The sequence below is a fragment of the Pocillopora verrucosa genome, chromosome 2, assembly GCF_036669915.1.
Source record: "Pocillopora verrucosa isolate sample1 chromosome 2, ASM3666991v2, whole genome shotgun sequence".
NCBI classification, from domain to species: Eukaryota; Metazoa; Cnidaria; class Anthozoa; order Scleractinia; family Pocilloporidae; genus Pocillopora; species Pocillopora verrucosa.
In genome coordinates, this window is record NC_089313.1 from 16,328,803 (window position 1) to 16,340,953 (window position 12,151).

Genomic DNA, 12,151 nt, shown 5'->3' on the forward strand with positions numbered 1-12,151 from the left:
TAGGGTAACCCTTGGTAGTTTATCTTTTCACTTCAAACCTTCAGTATACCTATCCCAGATAAATGATCAAAGTAAAGTTATGACCTCAATAGGTCTCACCTTACTATAAAAATAGTTAAAGCATGTGGATGAGATGCATTTAGAAGCTACAAACCTTTATTTGAAAGATTTACAAAATGTATACAACAGTACACCTAATCAAGCGGGGTCTTGCCTGCACAATAGAAGTGCAGACTAAAGTGAAATTCAGTTTGTTTAGAAACTGCCACTTTAAACCCTTTTCCACAAGAAGAACAAGTCACATGCCTCTTTTTATTCAAACAGTTCCCAACAAATCAAACTGATAATATAGACTAAGATAATGTTGCTTTCTTTCAGTTCAGTAAAAGCAACTCATTTGTGAGTAATCATAGCTACTGTGTCTCCTCTTGTACTGTTCCTATTCCTTTTTTTACATTCTTTACAGTTACAAGTCAAACATTTTCAAGTTTTCTTTTTGTAAACGTCTTTTTACACTCAGAATGATACCTAATATACAATATTAGCATCTGGGATTAAAAAAAAACTGACTACAAACGATGATGAACCCATTTCATTACACTGGTTTCTTGTACTCAATCCTCTCCACCTTCACATCATCCTGAATGAGCTGGTACACATATGTTACAATAGTACCTCCTTGAATGTCCATCAACACAAATGATGGTACAGTGTCACTGCAGTAGAGGAAAAAAATTGTTTTGATACAAAATCACCATGGGTAGCCACCACTGTATTCATAGAGCACAGCACTGTTATTTTTTTGTGTTTACAGAAAATGGAAGAGAAGCGCAAGTTGAGTGCAAGGAAAGCTCTAAGGGTGCTCAAAAGATGCTCTTTAAAGAAAGAATTGTTTAAATTTCACTCAATTTTCATAGATTTACCTTATTTCTTTATTATTTTTCATAAATTCCTTTCTAAAGAGGGGCTCCAAGCTTAACCTTTTGCAAATTGCCACTTCGTGACTTGCAAAAAATAAAATATTATTCACAAGAAAAAAGAGTAGTCTAAAAGAAATAGATACAAGTCATATTCTTTTATGTATATGTTTACAAAACTACTGCATGGCCATTAAGTACAGATCACCAAATAAAAAAATTTGCTGCAAATTTAGTGGCTAAAAATACTTGTTTTTCTTTATGACAATTAATCGAAATGATCGTAGCTTGGAGATACCAGATGTATATTTTACTTTTATTTCTACCTTTGTAGTGGATGATATGCTCCAGTGGCTGAACCAGGATTGATATAAAACCTTCCCTCATGTTCATATGCAGCAAACTTGTGTGAGTGGCCATAAATAAGTATGTCGACATCGAGCTGCCGCTGAAGCTGTTAAAGACAAAAACAAAACTATTATCATAACAACACTCCATACAACTATTACACATTAAACAATACTTGACAAATTCATCAGCTGTATCTTGATATACCTCTAACTCTCCAATTGATTTCTATCATGATGATAGATAAAGCAGCTAAAAAGGAGATTTACTGATTAGATCTTTATTTAATATTAGTGTTACATCACTCACCATTGCAAGGGACTCAGGGTCCCCCCATGGAACGATCTGATGACCATGACATACTCCTATCCTAAACTGTCCCACATTCACTACCTTCTGCTCAGGATAAGATAAATTCTGAAAAGAAAAATGTGTCCTTGTCAATCTGTGGATTCTATAAACTCAGAAACACCACTTGAAATATTAAATTCAATACATTTCTGTATGAAAAATCACTCACTTCTGATTAGCAATCTATGAATACTCTAATCTAAAATTCCTAAACAACTTTCTCATGTTGTTGTTCTGATATTATCCACCCATTTTTTTCCCCTCTTTTCAACCCTTTTACTGCTAAGATCTCATTGGTAATTCTCTTTACTATTTGCCATGCAATTCTTATCACATAAGTTCAAATAATTTGGTACTGGATCAACTACTAATCCTCTGATTGACATTTTTCTTTATTCTTGTCACTTGTCCGCTGGATATTGTATTGATATAGTGAGGAGAAATTTTATCTTGGTCACTGATGGGAGTTAAAAAGGGTTAAGACTAATAACTAAGTGGTTAAGTATGAGATTTGCACACAGTAATAACTGAATTTAATAGCCAGCATTTTCACCATTTCCATCACACTAGAATTAAAGATTGACATCTTGCGACAAAGAAACAGAGGACTTTGTGAAACTCAATAACATATAACCTTTTAAAAGCTGTCAAAAAGTGAAGAGCTTGAATTCCAATTTGCAGTTAAATTATCACACAAACATTACATCACATTACCACAGGAAAAGAGGAAAATTGGTTTTCAAACTACCTCATCAAAATCCCCTCTGACAACATGGACATCACTGGCCAGTGTTTTGAGATAGTCATATGAATCTTTTGCACAGAGATTTCCAGTGCATAAGATGTGCTGTATTTTTCCAGGTACCTGAGAAATAAAAAGACAAAACCAAATGAAATTATAACCCTTTAACTCTCAAATTCTACAAGAAATTCTACCCTCCAATTTTTACACCCTGGTATATTCCTTTCCAAATTAGTTAAAGAATTTGTTCTTACTTCAAGATGTCACTCTCCAGCAAACAAGTTTGTTTTATCTCATCAACTTTATGCTGGATGATGTACTTTCATTAGGAGGGCAATTTCTAAACCCTTTACACCCTGGCATCAATATACATATTCTTCATACAGTTCTCCATATATTTCTCATAGTGCTGACATAGAGAATTGCTGAACAATCAAGTCACTCTTGGGGTGTAAAGATTTAACTAATTATGCTGAGATATAAAGATATGCAAAAAATGCCAGGCAACTTGTAATATGCTTGTTAAGTCTATGGTCATTTTCACACAGGGTTTGTGTATTAAATGTATTATTTCTGTTTGCAGAGACTGAATGACTTAGTGCAAGGTAGCAAGGAAGTAAGAATTTCTACTAACATGATTGACTCACCAACAATTTTTTAAACTTTGCTGGTAAACTGTGTTGCCGATGAGGAATGTGAAGGTCCCCAAGTACAAGAACAAGCTACAAGATGTGAAGTAAAGTAAATACAGTAAAAATTTCATTACTAATTGGATTTCTAATAAAAGTAGCTGCTGTACATTCCCTTGCATTTCCTGTCCATTTCCAAATTCTAACTTTTTTGTGTAAGATGTTATAACACTTTTCTGTAAGATTACCTCAATCAGGTTTTAAAAAAGTATAGTCTGTTTATTGTTATAGTGTAACTTCTAGCCATTCGTATACGCTACCGTGAGAAGTTAAGACCAAAATTTCAAGGAATCAAGCACCCCGGGTTCCCGATCCCATCATCTACTCCTCTGTTCCGTATCCCACGGGTATTAAATGCACCCCTGATATTATGATACTAGTATTGCCTTTTGTACCCAACCAAGAAATAAAATATTTTCGGTCAGCCTTTTCTATCATGCCATATTGTGTCGGAAAAAGAAACAACCTTGCAGGGTAAAACTGAAAATCTGGGCAAAGGGTTGATCTGACATGTGACCGAGTATTACATGTTGCTACACTCGAAACTAAAAGCTCCATAAAAGGTGAACTAGCCACAAAACACCATTGGATAATTTTGATCAAAGGTAAAGGCTTTCTTATCATCTCTAAAATGACGAATGTGGAATATAATTAAGCTAAAATTTCTCATTACAAACGACTTACCATATTGACTCCCGTGAGTGTCGCGATGGAAGTACCAACCTTCAATTTGGCGTGGTCACTCAGCATAGGGAAGAAACCGGAAGTAAATCGCAAACAGAGAGCCAATCAACGGCTTTCTTCTAAAAATAGTTGCAGGAAATGTAACCAACAATTTTCACTCGCGCTCTGGCTTGGAGTGAATCTTCACCCACGGGTTTCTTCCCTTTATTCCTATATTAGTCCCTGTCTCCTGGTGGATTCTCCGGCATAGATCAAATTGAATGAAATTTGCCTTGGTCTGAAAATAGGAAAGTCTATCTGGCTTTGCTCTCAGACAGCGAGATGCCCAAGTTGAAAGGAGTCGAAGGCACAAAATCCCACAAGAAAATGCGAAGAAAAAGGTCCACTGCGAGTACTGTCAAAGGAAAAAGAAAACTTGGAGGCAAGGGTAAAAAGGTAACTAACTATTGCAGTTTTCACGTAAGATTTAGTTTGCGTTGACCGAACGACCGGCATGATTTTCTTCTTTTTGAAGATCTTTGCGTGGGACGAAATAGTTCATGTTGTCTTCCTTCTTCCCTTCTTCATAAATCCAGTGTAGTGCGCGATGAAAGTAAGGGTGCTTCTGTCATATTTACTTACGGTTTGAATTACATTGAAATTTTCAAGGCTCTCAGAAAGTGCAGTATCACTTGTCTTTGGATAATACGCAATGGTTGAAATAATTTGCTTGGAAGTGTTACTACTCGCGTCGATCTTTTGTGTAGGTAGGAGGGTCTCGAGACTATAGTGTGCAGACAGTTTCTCGATATATATGTAAAATAAAACATAATTTTTTTTCGATGAAAAATCTTGTTGCGTCAGGCAGAGGATGAACATGTATTTGATATTTTATGTTGGAGATATTCAGAAGTCGTACTGTATGGCTTTGCCCAGTACTTGTCATGTCGATTTCAGACATCCATAGTTCTCTAGACCTTTCTGTTGGCTTTTGAACTTACAACTTCGAGTTGATTTCAATTAGGGGAACAAAGCCTTAACCGAAGATGTCAAATATTTGGATCATATTTGTTCAGGGGTAATTTTTTCGGAGCGATTTTCGTTTCTTGGCGATCAAAAGTCAGCTGTGACTCTCTTATCTGCGCGCGTTTGCTGTTGCGTCGAAGGAGGACGCAAGATCGATCTTGAAGGAAACTTCTGGCCGGTACCCGTTTCTCAGGAGATAATTGAAAAAAGCTGCATAAAACAGTTTCTAAGGGATCGTACAAAAGATCGCTGAAATTTTCTATCAGTGACACATAGACAGAGTTTAGTGTATCGAGTTTTAAAAAAATTGTTTTTCTTTTGTAGCAGTCTGGAAGGAGCGTGAGCCCTCGGAGCGATTCATCAGAGGACAGCGTATTTAGCAATCAAGCCTGCGCACCACGGACTTCGGGAAGGATCAGAAAAATGGCGGCAGTGTTCAATCGAGAGGCGAGCTTTGATGACAATCGTTCTGATGTTTATGATGACGATGAAGATAGGGGATTTTTCCACATGAACGAATCAGATGAAGGTATAATTTAGTTATTGAGAGTGCGACAATTTGTATGTCGAAAAATGGGTAGTTTGTTTTACTTGTGGAACTCAGCAGTGCATGCATGGATATGTTTACATGTTAAGTTGCAAAATATGTAGGGTGTAATGTTTCATACATTATAGTCAACAGACTCTTGATTTGCATTGTTTGATAGTAGATTCATTTTGAGTATTAGTGGGTACAGTTTTTCATTGCTCTCAGGGCTAGCTAAGGTGCCTGCATGAAATTTTGGATACTTGTGCATGTATGTGAGCTCCAGGTATTTTTTTTTTTTAGATATGCCAATTAACCCAAAAACACTTAAGATTCATACAGTTAAGAAAGGAGTTCCCTCTCTATGTTTTGACTGTATGAGAGATTGGGTTCTATGGCAATGGTTAACAAAAAAATGTTTGATTAAATATTTGCAATTGGTTTATGGGCTTTGATCAATCAAGATATTTTTTTATCATTGATAAGACTTTGATAATATTCTTTTTAAAGCCAGACAGTGTGAATTTATTTATTCAGCAATAAATCCCTGATATACTGTATGCTAGAGAGAATTGAAAATTTGAAGCTGAGAAATCCATTTTTGTAATGTTGAATAGTATGTTGTACCCATGCTACAAGGTACATGTATGATTAAAAATGTTATCTAAATTGAACTTTAGATACAGAAGATGCAAGTGAAACTGATATGGCAAAGCTTGAAGAGGAGTTTACAGAAATGAAAGAACAGTAAGTATTCCTTCCCACTTGATAAAAAGTTAGAGAAATTGCTTATGGACAACTTGTCTTACCTAATCCACCATAGATAGAGCTGACATGTAATCTAGACAATCACAGTATTTTTCACGAGATGTGCTCATTAGATTTAAAAATGCTAATTTATGGGTTTATTTATATTTCAGAATGTACCAAGAAAAGTTACAGGATTTTAAACAACAGCTACAGAATTTGAACAGTGGTAAGAAGATGAGTGCTGCTATTAAATTTGCTTTTGAACTCAAAATTAAAATGGATTTTCACTGCTAAGTGTAGTTGACTTAACCCTTCACCCTTCACCCTTTATGGAAGTGAGAAACTGTCTTTGAAATGATAGAGCGATTTTCACTATTTCTCAGGTAAACATTCTGACTACACTAAGAGGCTGAATAAACTTGATTTAGTTAGAACAGAGAGACTTCTCATTGCAGGTAAAGTATTAAAAGAATTTCTTTTAATTTTCAGCTTTGTTTACTAGTTGTCATTAGTAACATTATTATACATGTGCATTACAATACAAGGTTGGATTACATTTTATTACAAACATTAATGTTTTTGTTTGATTCTATTCTTGTTTCTCTTGAATTTTCAGACATCTGTAGGAAGTATGAGGTATGTACTGGATATAGATATTATTCCATGGAAAGTATACGCAAACGATTTTTATTCATTTGTTTTGATGCATCAAAAAATTCACCTGTTTGCTTCACTCAGTCAGTCGTTTTTTTGACATCACAACTGATGAATAAAAATTTTCAAGCACTTTCCATAGTATGATGTTTTTATTTCATATGTACTGAGATTTACACAGTAAAGCACAAAGCAAACTATTGTGGAAATACATTGTTTCAATCAGAGATAAAACTTTACAATTTAAGTGTCAGTAAGTATGAAATCAATTAGGGTTATCAACTAAAGGTGGCATCTAGGGATCAATTGTTTCCTTCTTCAGAATTAAGAACTTTTCTCTTCATCTTGTCTTTGTATGCCACTATTGTTTACTTCAAGTAAGGCATCAGCTTTCTTCAAATCATGTTTAAACTCTGAACTGCTTGCTTTAATTTATTTACTCCATAGTTATCAACTAGTTTCTATTCAATTCACAAATGATATACCTTGTATACCCACATTTTAAAACTATGTAAAGAAAGTAAAATTTACTTGTTCAGTGCTTTCTGATTTCACATATATATTTGATTGTTGTCAGGATTTTACATAAAACGCCTTTTTCCTTTGCTTTTGGTCTATATAAAATGAAGCCCAGCCTTATTTGTTTGTAACAGTGATATTCTTGCATTCTTCACAAAGATTGAGCTTGTTGAGAAGGAATATGTCCGTGAACAGAAAGCAGCACAAGAGGAGTATGAGGTAAGGGCTGCCTCTCAGTTATGGGGATGTTTTATTCTGTTTTTGTGTGATTATTTTGTAATTCTATTTATTTTTTATTCCTTTCACAAATATCTTTTGTACAGCATTATGATCTTTCACAACTAGAACACTACCCTATATCATTCATATAACTTACTTAAACTACTCTATGTAAAAATATGTTTACCAGTAGATTTAGCAACAATATAACAATAAAACTTAATGCATAAAAATATCTAACAACAAACAGTTCAAAATAACTAAAATGAAACATGCATGATTCTCTGTTATTCAGAGTTTCGTGCTTACACACTCGTCAGACAGATTTAATCTGAGCACTTTCCTACAGCATTTGGTACAATTTCCCACAATTAACAACAAACATGTATATGCAAATTTTAAAAATAGTCATCTATGGTATGTTGGTCTGATTTAATCCCAAATTCTCCAAAACCTAGTTGAAGACATGTGTTTAACTTTTAGTAACGAAAATTAACATGGCTACAGAGTTTTGATTAAGGGTTTTGCTGTTGTGGTTTAAAGATAAGCCATTTGTTTGTATTTTTCTCCGTTGTTTAATTAGCAAAAGAAAGTTGAACTCAAAGAGACACTCCTAAATGAACTACAAGAGAAGAAAAAGGTGATAGAGACAGAGAGGTCATCCATGGAGCTCACCGGAGGTTAGTTAAATAAAGGTATTTTTTCAAAAGGAATCAACGCAGAATAACACATTATTTGGGGTAGACAAAAATTCCAAAGCATTTTGCAGTAACAGAAAGAAGCTCAGATCAATATCTGTATCTGGGCAACTGCCCACCTACCCCTCCCCTAACCCAAAATTAACCCTGACTTGTTATCAATTGACTGTTGTTGAGTTAGAGAAGGGGTAGGTGGGCAGTTGTCCAGATACTGATATTGATCCAGAAGCTCTGCATCAATTAAAGTAACCAAAAAGTCACAGCTCGTGAGCTTTCATTTCATTGGAGTTTCCACATTACAGGGTTTTCAATGAGTAGTTAGTTTTGCTGTCAATCTCTGGTTTTTGTAGCATCCTTTATTGAAAAAAAAAAAGGTTATCTGTGATAAAACAGTTGCCAGCCACGAATAATAGTTGGCTCATGGTGATTTCAACCAGCAATAATCTACCTGTACATTTTATCAAAAATTTTTTCTTCTGATTTAAATGTTGCCTAGAAGCAAATTGTTTAGGGGAGTAATGCTAAATGACTGACAATTCTCCTATTTTGATAGATTCAGTGGAAGTGAAACCTGCTGTTACACGAAAACTGAGAAGAAGACCAAATGACCCATTACCTGCTCCTGAAAAAAGAAGAAAGACTTCTCATATCCTTACGAATTCATTGCCCTACAATTCAATTATTGAAGATTTTGTTATTTTGTTACTAGGTACAAAAAATTTGTCAGCATATGATAAGTGCTGTTGATATGAACAGACAGTGAGAGAGAAGGGATCACTTTGCCAGGTCATGTGTAGCCATTTCAAATTGGAGAATTCTGGGGTTGTTAGGTAGAACTCTGTAGTCTTAACCTCCTAACCCCTTGGAATGATTAGCATCTTGTCTCTCCCCAGGATCTTACCCCTGAATCAAACATTAAGGTTATGAGAATATAGGAAATGGTCACCAAGTAAAGAGGGTCTTGATGATTGTACAAATCCTCTTCAGTGCCATAGGAAAATTTTTGTGACTAGCATGGAGAATTTCATAGAAAAGGTTGGGTTATTCATTGTGGTGAATGACGATAAAAGCAAAGTTTTTCTTGTTTGTCTCACGTGACTACATCGTGACACAAACAAAAAAAAACTTAGCTTTTATTTTTATAGTATGGAGAATATACATATTGATGTTCGGGTGTAAAAAGTTAAAGCTTGATTTACTTTCTATTCTGATTGGGAACATATTTTTCTGTTTCTCATCACTCTTCTCCTGCCTATGCATTTCTCCATCATTAAAAACTCTGTTTGTTTCTGTTTGACCTGAGTTCTATGTTGTCTTGGCAATCTTAACCAACCTCACCCCAGATAAACTACATGCTTGATGAAGAAGATATCATGGAAGACTTAAAAGCCCTCAACAAGTTGGTCTCTCTTCCAGGAGAGGTGATGAAATGTTTTTGAGTGTGATGAAAGTATTGATTGATTATATGTCCCTTTTTGCTGTGCCTCCAAAAAGGACAGGAAAAAAAGGTCATTTGTGATTGCTTAAAAGGATGTTTCAAAAGGATGTGTTAAGTTATTCTTAGTTTAGTGATGATTTATAACTGTGAATAACCCTTTTTTTTATTCGAAAAAAAAAATTGTGATCTTGTAGTGAATAAACTGTTTAATCATTATTTGCACATAGGTGAAATTTATGGTGGTATTTACAAACTTTGATGATCTCTAATGCTGTATTTTAGGTGTCATCATCACAAGGCCAGTCACAGAATAAAACAGGATCAAGCCGTCTTAAAACATCCTCAGGTATCTTAATGAAATTATTTCTCACAAGCAGCACATGTATAATACAGCTTGCTCACCAAGGAGAAGTTATCCTTTTAGTAAAAGACACAATTTTCATTATTTATTAGACCAAACTGCTTCTCAGGCTCATAGTGGGAGGCCTTATAGTGTCTACAACTCATGTGATATATACTTAATCTTCTTGTAAAATATCTCAGGAAACGGCTCACATTCAGAAATCTCATACCCAGTTGAGGTCCGCTCTGAGGATGGAAGGCTCTTATATGACAAAAAATGGTAATAGCATGTCTTGTGAAATCAATGTGCAGTTTATTGTTATAGCTCAGCATAAGTCTTAAGGAACTGCCCTAGGATAATTTTAATTGGTGAAGGCTTGTTACCTTCAAGGAGGATTTAAAAAATGTAATTTGAGCACCATGCGTAAAAACTTGTGTAGATGGTGCAGCTGATTGCTTATTGCAGTATTTTTAGCTTGAGTGCTCTTCTGTAAAGGAGTATTGTAATAGATCTCTTGACTTTGGTTCTCCATCGTTATTAGGTTCCATAAAGGGTGTGGTATTGTTGTAGAAACAAGAGAGAATGGAAGATATAGGTGAGATTTCTTACAGTTGTTGACCATGGCACCTGCAGAATTAATTGTTGTTGTTGTTACCTTTTTAAAAAAACAAATTTATCATCATTATTAAGTTGCAAAAAGTTTCTTTTCTATTTTAGTCATTGAAACATTTTCTTTTCTTTCAGTGGATCCCTTCATTCTATTGGCCAGTCAGAGGTGAGATTACCTACATTTTTGACACTAATCAAATTTGAAAGATCTCATTTAGTTAATTTAATATGCAATGCTAATCTTGAAGGCAACACTTCTCATTCCAAACTTTCTTTTGGACTTTAATTTTTTTAATTCATAGCTTATGGTGACGCCATGAGTATAAATCCTGTGTAAAAATGTGAGGTATCATGATTGAAATACAGCATTGCCTGCACAACTTAAGTAATCCTAATATCAAGTCTCGTCTTACCTCCTTTAATACATTTGTCATACAAAATTACATATTGAATATTTATTTTTTTTCACATTATTTTAGATATGGATCAAGAAAACTGATAACACAAAAGTGCGAATTTACATTTCCTCACTGATGAAAGGGAAATTCCATCTCAAGAAGAAAAATTCCAGCAGCAGCAATAATAGCATGAATTCTGGTCCTTCAGTGAATCACTCCAGTACATAACATTCATTCTGAGGACATTTAGGGTCATTTATATCAACAATTACTTTTAATAATTGATGCCCCAGTCCATAACTCTTAATTGGTAATGTTTTCTTTGTTAATAAAGTGACACCAGATAAACTTTCCATGCATATGGAGCAGCACTAAGAAAGATTGAACTAACCAAAAATGTTAAAACTGGGAACATTTTCAGAGTTTATCATGCAAGGGGTCATAAAAGTTTTGTTTCAGAAATCCAATTTCTTTGGCAAAAATTTGCAGTCAAAAAAGTCTATAAGAGATCTACTTGTGTACATTATACCTGGTAACAGAGGTGCTGTTTGTGAAGGTCACAGATATTTATTTGTAAACTTTGTCGATATAGATTAGAGAGGGAATTGTCTCCACTGGAATCTGTAGATGTCGCACTGTGTGTACCCTTGCTGGGAGTGTTCAGTTTTTATCACACTTTATATCCAATCCTTCTTTGGCTCTTGTAAATTCCCTGAATTAGAGTAAATCTCTCTAAGTTCATTACCCAGTTGTCAGTTTATCACACTTTATATCCAATCCTTCTTTGGCTCTAGTAAATTCTCTGAATTAGCATAAATCTCTCTAATTTCATTACCCAGTTGCCTATCATTTCGGTATAAGTTTTGTGGTTCCTTGTAACTTTAGGAAACATTGCAAACAGAACAAAAGGAAAAAATTAACCTCTAGAGGTTCTTCTATCAGCTGTGTTGAAAATAATTTTCTCCCAGTGTAATTTCTCTCGTTTCCTGATAATCAAGGTCAACATGCATATATATTTACTCAGTCAGAGAATGTCATTGCTGTAAATAGTAACATTCAACCATGTATTAAAAACTTTGAAACAATCATTGTTACAATGAGCTGTGTGACATTTAAATTTTCATTGTACAATCAACATTCACATGTGGAAGATTATTTAGTTTATCTCTGTTCCATACAAACCCAAATTCTCTGCAGGCATGGCTCATCCTCACTGAAGTGAAGAAAAGCACGTAACCCTTCAACTCCCATGAGTGACCAA

General features: G+C 34.7%; 2 protein-coding genes across 3 annotated transcripts; one reads left to right on the forward strand and one right to left on the reverse strand.

Moving 5' to 3' along the window:
* Positions 1-138: 138 nt before the first annotated feature.
* LOC131780999 (vacuolar protein sorting-associated protein 29) lies at positions 139-3,812 on the reverse strand. Its single transcript, XM_059097638.2, has 6 exons — positions 3,732-3,812; positions 3,006-3,080; positions 2,365-2,481; positions 1,575-1,682; positions 1,244-1,371; positions 139-716 (listed from the first exon to the last, which is right to left on the reverse strand). Exons 1-6 carry the CDS (start codon positions 3,795-3,797, stop codon positions 596-598), a joined length of 615 nt encoding a protein of 204 aa, XP_058953621.2. The 5' UTR covers positions 3,798-3,812; the 3' UTR covers positions 139-595.
* A 70-nt stretch (positions 3,813-3,882) lies between these two features.
* LOC131781000 (sin3 histone deacetylase corepressor complex component SDS3-like) lies at positions 3,883-11,976 on the forward strand. Of its 2 annotated transcripts, none has more exons than XM_066162243.1 (15): positions 3,883-4,166; positions 5,061-5,265; positions 5,943-6,009; positions 6,183-6,238; positions 6,396-6,467; positions 6,629-6,648; positions 7,345-7,404; positions 7,988-8,084; positions 8,656-8,747; positions 9,440-9,523; positions 9,823-9,886; positions 10,084-10,162; positions 10,425-10,478; positions 10,628-10,658; positions 10,972-11,976. In XM_066162243.1, exons 1-15 carry the CDS (start codon positions 4,053-4,055, stop codon positions 11,116-11,118), a joined length of 1,242 nt encoding a protein of 413 aa, XP_066018340.1. In that variant the 5' UTR covers positions 3,883-4,052; the 3' UTR covers positions 11,119-11,976. The 2 variants fall into 2 exon arrangements, with proteins under 2 accessions (XP_066018340.1, XP_066018341.1); XM_066162244.1 differs by having other exon boundaries at positions 5,064-5,265.
* Positions 11,977-12,151: the final 175 nt, after the last annotated feature.